The 6427-nt window shown below is 37.1% G+C and overlaps 2 protein-coding genes across 3 annotated transcripts; both read left to right on the forward strand.

Annotated features, from left to right (window-relative positions):
• Window positions 1-1509: 1509 nt before the first annotated feature.
• On the forward strand, window positions 1510-3198 carry LOC149948412 (oxaloacetate tautomerase FAHD1, mitochondrial-like). The gene is made up of 4 exons (XM_090171917.1): window positions 1510-1641; window positions 1981-2190; window positions 2264-2360; window positions 2414-3198. The coding sequence occupies exons 2-4, from the start codon at window positions 2129-2131 to the stop codon at window positions 2894-2896; spliced, it is 642 nt and encodes a 213-aa protein (XP_090028043.1). The 5' UTR covers window positions 1510-1641; window positions 1981-2128; the 3' UTR covers window positions 2897-3198.
• Window positions 3199-3513: 315 nt separating this feature from the next.
• LOC149948413 (uncharacterized) lies at window positions 3514-5170 on the forward strand. Of its 2 annotated transcripts, none has more exons than XM_090172059.1 (4): window positions 3514-3921; window positions 4000-4252; window positions 4321-4458; window positions 4546-5170. In XM_090172059.1, exons 1-4 carry the CDS (start codon window positions 3716-3718, stop codon window positions 4588-4590), a joined length of 642 nt encoding a protein of 213 aa, XP_090028185.1. In that variant the 5' UTR covers window positions 3514-3715; the 3' UTR covers window positions 4591-5170. The 2 variants fall into 2 exon arrangements, with proteins under 2 accessions (XP_090028185.1, XP_090028184.1); XM_090172058.1 differs by having other exon boundaries at window positions 3518-3921; window positions 4321-4486; window positions 4546-5167.
• The last annotated feature ends 1257 nt before the right edge of the window (window positions 5171-6427 follow it).

The raw sequence follows: 6427 nt of genomic DNA on the forward strand, positions 1-6427 counted from the left end.
CTCGCAATAGATTTATTATATACTTTTGGTAATATTAATTGTTGTTAAGGCTATTTCAGGCAACTTTTAAGCGTTGAAATTTACCTTCAGGTATGTCTTAAATAAAATCCTGGATCGGAACATAAAAGTAATAAACGGAAAAACTAATTTAATAAAGATAGTAGTTTTGGCATAAGTATATAAGAAATTCGTAGGAGATAAGTATCCATCTAGAACGTAAAAACGCAAACTAATTTCCCGTTAAAAGCCGACTACATAGTTATTCGGTTTACTCTGTCTTTCACTGGAAGCTGGCTCGCTGCAAGACACATGTGCTATGCAAGCAGCCGACTACCAGTGAGAAACAGAGTAAACCGAATAAATATGTAGTTGGCCTTTAAAGCACAATTATACAGCGTCATGGCTCAAAGTATTCCTCGTGTAATACTCCGCGTAACGATACAAAATGTAAACATTACCTAGGAATATGAAAACTCGGTTAGCTTGAATCCTCCTAGACATTATATTGCGTAGAGATATTTCTAATTTATAAACCATCTTTATTCGATGAAAAAGTTTTAGAAAAAAACTCTATATTTTTCTTCAGAAACGTATTAAAAAAGTGCTAGTGAAAGTACATTTTTTAATTTTGAAAATGGTGATCTCGACCTTTAAAAAAGTCAACTTGGGCCAAGGCTATTTGAATGGGTATACGAGTACTTCTCACTAAGAGACATTTTATATACTTTTGGTTTTGACTATAAAAAAGCAATGTAAAAACAAAATTTTTACTCGTAAAAATTTCAACATCCGAAAAAGTATTCATCGCGAGACCTTTAATGGTGTAATACGGCCGGTGCAGATGTATGGGTCGACATTTAATCTCGATTTATAGTTTGCAATAATTCAAAGCTTTTTCAACTCCCAATTCGATTCTGATTCAAAACGAAAAATACCTTCTCTATATAGAGATCCCTCCAAAAAAAAACGCTCGTACTGCAATATTAGGGGATTACGAAGTTTATGCTCGAAGAATGAACACTTTATTGTAATATGGGGGAGAGAGCACCCTCCTAAAAATAATCCGCGAATCCCCGGGCGCTTTTATATCGAGATCTTTAAATCGGATTAGGGAAAAAATTGATAGATCGATGTTGAAAGATGTTTTGTATTCCAGGCTATTTAAAATGACCTTATCGTCCTAAGTATGGGAGGTTTATTGCTCCTTGTATTTTTCTTTTTCACCACGGGCGGCGCTGATCACGTTGGGGGACCCCGATTTTTGGCTTTAACATGTGGCCCTATACGTTCAATAAAAATGCTAAAGTATTTTTCGCGACATTTTCCATTGTATTTCTCCACCAAGGTGGATAAAAATTTGTTTGAAGGGGAAATACAAATCAGGATAAAACTCGATATGGCGAATTATATTATCGTCGACGGCTCTAATTGTATAGCCTTTTTTATGGATTAAGCAAACAGGAACTTTTTTATCCGGCTACCCCTCCTTTTTTATTTATTATTGTATTTTCGTAAGCCTCGTACCTTTTTTTTCCGGACATTAATTTGACGTAAAAAGAAACGGTGTTTTCTTCAAACTTTCGTCAAAGCAGTTTCCAGTTTCACCGAATTGTTTGACGAAGCGAATACCTTTTTTCTTTGGTAGGTGAACTTTACGCGTTCAAAACTTTTATACAATTTTATTTTTATCTTTATTTTCTTTTCATTTTTCTTGTAAGAATTTTTTTCGCCGATGTCCAGCACTTTTGGTTGGAAGAAAACAATTGTTATTATTTTATACCATAACCGGCTAAAACTTATTCTTCTGTACAGTTAGTTATATTAAATTACTTGAAAGAAACGTTATCCCATAACTATGACCTAATGTGTTTTAAAAACAAGAAATTTGCTGAAATAAGATATTACGACTTTCAGAAAAAAATTAAATTTAGCGCCTAAAATGTATCCACCAATCACGTTGCTTTATTTTTTTCTCGCTAGGGGATATTTCGCTGTCTGGAGGAAGGAGTTCTATCTGGCAATCTGTTACAAGATCAAGACATTTTCTTTAGATTTAACTCGCCGGCGTGGAGTATTCTCATTCTGGGTTTTCGTAGAAGGGGTTGTTGAATCTTGTAACATTTTAAATATGCGATTGAGTAGGTTCTCTGAGTTTGGCAAGAAAATAGTATGCGTAGGAAAGAATTACAAGTATGACAACATTTGTCTGTGTTTAATCTTGGTTAAATTTTCTATTTATGGTTATATTAATTATTATTTAAAGAGACCATGCTATTGAGATGGGTGGTAAAGTTCCAGATAAACCAATAATTTTTATAAAGCCTTCAACTGCCTACATTAATGAAGGACAAACTATACAGGCATGTATATTTTTATCATTTATTGGTTAAAAAATAATTCTAAAATAATACAGGTACCTGATGATTGTAAAGAGCTTCATCATGAGGTTGAACTTGGCGTTATAATTGAGCAGAAGGGCAGGAAGATTCCAGCGCAAGAGGCCATGGCGTACATTGGGGGCTACGCGGTTTGCCTCGACATGACTGCTAGAGATCTTCAAGCTGCGGCGAAGAAAGATGGGCTTCCTTGGGAACTATCGAAAGGATTCGACACTTCCTGTCCAGTGGGGCATTTTCTCCCAAAAGATCAAATTGAAGACCCTCATAAATTGACTCTTTGGTGTAAAGTCAATGGTCAAACTAGACAGAAGGGAGACACTGGAGATATGATATTTCGCATTCCTCAATTAATTAGTTATATTAGTGGGTTTTTCACTTTAGAACCTGGTGATTTGATTCTTACTGGAACCCCTGCTGGGGTCGGGGCTGTTAAGTCGGGTGATGTTATTGAAGCTGGCATAGGTGATATTACCAAAATTTCTTTCACTGTAGGATAAGCTGGTTTCACAGGAATTATTCCTTATTAAGTGCCCTAATAGCGCAAATACTATTTTTCGAAAATAAGACTAATAAAATGACCACTCATTGACTTAAATTTGCTTATCTAAAGGTGCTCCTAAAAAACTTGGTATCTTTTAGATTTTTTAACAGTCTTAAGAGAGCTTAATTAAAATGCAATGTTGCAATTTAATATAAATAAACTTAGATTTTTGTGTCCTATGTGTTTCCATTTTTAGGTGTTGTAACATTATATTAAAACTTAAGTCATTGCCTGTGCCAACTAGAAAAATAAAAGTTAATTTACTCTGAGATGGTTGCTAAATTGCTCACTAGATTTCGCTAGGCACTGGATTTGAATATCTGCCAATAACAGTGTTGGGCATTTTCATCCAAGAGCCATTCGCACTCGCTAGCCTAATATCCGCACACGCTCACGCGTTTTTAGCGGTAAAATTGGCGCTCCTCACTTTTCGCTTTTGAGTGGCAAAAAGAAAGCGCTCCACTTTTTTATCTCTTTTTTTGAGCGCTGAAATTGGCGTCTCTCTCATTATGGTTTCGCGCTCTTTTAAAAAAAAACATTTTGCTGCTCAATTTCGCTAATAATAACAAAAGCGCTCACAATGGGAATAGCGGTGCCCATCACTGGCCAACATTAAGCCTTGTTTTTACTTTTTAGGCAATGTTTGTGAAAAATAACTGAAACTTGCGTTTACTTTTCTTCTTTTAATTAACAAAGGTTTTATTTTTTAAAATGTAAAATTCGGTGTTTTTATGCTAGTGAGACTTCTATTAATCTAAGAAATAATCAGAGTTTAATGTCTTTCAATATAAATTGCAATTTCTTGAGTATACTGATTGCCGGCTTATGCTTCTTTGAGCCTGTAAATGTAGTTTTAATTAGCAAGGCTGTGGTAAAGGAAACTGTAGAAACGGTGACTTTACACCAGAATAATGATCAAAATGTTACTTCGTTTACTACGGAAATTGTGAAATTACAATGTCCATTGGGTTTCGAAGATAAGTAAGTTTGGTTTTGTATGTATACATTTTTTGCCAGTTTACTAAATTACATGCAAGCTGAATTTTGTATTTTTTACAGGGATGAAAGTGAAACACTTAACTGTGTAAAATGCCCATTGGGTCATTTTAGAAATTCTACAATGGAACAGTGTTCCGAATGTCTTCCGGGCTACGAAGCCCTGATTGAAGGGATGAAAGAATGTACACTTTGTTTTTACGGAAAGTATAGGAAAGCTGGAGATGCCAAATGTCACGATTGCCCTTCGGGATTTATTTCTTTGATTAAAGGGTCCTCTATGTGCCAATCATGCCCACCAAATTACTATTGCCCAGTATGTTATTTTTGTCCTACCATTCATTTGTGTCCAAACATATTAACTTTTATTTTCTGTATTTTTAGTGTGCAATTTGTCACCCTATAAAATGCGCAATACGAGGTTATTGCCCAGAAGGATCGCAATCTCCATTATTTTGTGATTACCCTCTGACAAAACGCACAGGTCCCAATCGCAGTGACTGTGAATTGACATCAGAGTTAGTAGGTTTAATTTGTGGTGCTGTTTTACGTAAGGACTACCACAATGCTGTCAAGTATCACAAATCTAACAAAAATGTTTATTTCCAGTGCTCTTCCTGTTGTCATCCGTTATATTGGCTAATATCTTCTTAAAACGGCGAACAGATGTTCCAATCTCGGCACATTCCGGAAGTACAAGGTGTTTATTGCAAAATGCCAGCTCAACTTCTGAGCTACAATATTCGGGTTTGTGACCAATTCAAATATAAAACCATACTCAACTCACCCATATGATTTCCAAATAAATTTCAAATGGTTTTTCCATTGCAGTTAAAACTAATACTTATAATCAAAGATGTATGTATTTAATGCTAACAAAAGTGCATTTAATTAACCATATCATTGTTATATTAAAACTTGTATATGTATGGAAATATATTCAAAATACCCATATTTATCCTTCCATTTTCCACAATTTCAATTAATTGATCAACCTATTGAATAGTAATTAACTTTACATTTTGGGGCTGAAAGACACAATAACAAAGCCTAAAAAGCACTTGGGAACGTAAGTTAATATAACATCGGTATCTCTGTTAAAATGATCTCAGAACTGTTACAATGCAGGATAGAAAAGTAGCTTTATCATAATTAACTTAATTTTGAATGAAAGTTTTTAATGAATTTTACTTCTTGACCAAGTCAGTTTTTAAAATATTTGTAATGAAAATTTTTATTTATATTAAAAATATTTCAAACATTATTTAATTGCCATCTTGAAAAATAATTGGTTGAGCTTCATCAAGGAACCCTGCGATATGTGCAGTAACTAATAAATGTAAAATCATAGAGAAAGCATGTTGAATGAAAAATAAATCAACGCTAGAGCATTGAGACTTTTGATAGCCAAATTAAGACTGATAACAAAAACCCAAATGAAAATCAAGCGCAACACTCTTTCAACGCTTCACTGTGACGTTGAATTTGTTGAGCAACTGTTGAACATTGTTACATCAATACTAGAGTACAAAAAGTAATTCAATGTTGACTCTGTTGTCTAGTTACTGAATGTACCCCTATATCCCTAAACTCTAGTGAAGGACCCTGATACTTGTGAGTCTTGAGTTCGGTTTTTGCTCAACAAAGGGTTAAAAACCCATCACGTTGATACAGGGAAGCATTACTCATACAGGTCCATGTACGAGGAAAGCGCGTTCCGGAATTGCACGCGACTTGGAATGTCCTTCAGGTGTTCCGGAAGGGAATTCCACTCCTGGACGGAGAAGGGGAGAAACGAATGTTTCCGAACGGTGAGACGGAAACCCGGGAGGACCATGGAGGCTACACGATTCCCCCGGGGAAGGCGATGCCAACCGGAAATGACCGTCGAAAGTGGAGCAAGGGCACCAGAAGCGCGATGCACGACACTGTTGACAATGACAAGCCTCTTCAGACGGCGGCGCGCAGTCAGGGTGTTCCACTTATAGTTATGAAGAACCCTCGTCATGGAGGTACTCCACGCGAAGCCAACGCTGGCAGCGAAGCGGAGGGCTCGGCGCTGGATTTTTTCGACTGCGTGGACTCCACTCGTCGTCGAAGGAGACCAAACAGCTGAGCAGTATTCCAGGATTGGGAATACATAGGTTTGGGCACCGGCTGACCTCGTGACCTCGTGGCAAAAGAGCAGTGGGAAAGGTGACGTCGAATGAACCAAAGCGCTCTCGCAGCCTGGGTGGCGACCCGGGTGATGTGCGTAGTCCACTCGAGGGTATCAGTGAGGGTCCCCCCAAGATGCTTTTGGGATGTTACCAAACGGAGGTCGACATATTGAAGAGTATATTTAGCGTCATGTGCTAGCTGGCCCACTCTGCGAAGGGAAAGGACAGAGCATTTGGCTGTGTTAAGCGGGAGAAGCCACTGGTCACTCCACTTGCTAATAGCATCTAGGTCAGATGGTAGAGTGTCACAGTCCTGCGACGAGAAGATCGTC

The sequence above is a fragment of the Leiobunum rupestre genome, chromosome 4 (assembly GCF_980474605.1).
Source record: "Leiobunum rupestre chromosome 4, qqLeiRupe1.1.hap1, whole genome shotgun sequence".
Taxonomy (NCBI): domain Eukaryota; kingdom Metazoa; phylum Arthropoda; class Arachnida; order Opiliones; family Sclerosomatidae; genus Leiobunum; species Leiobunum rupestre.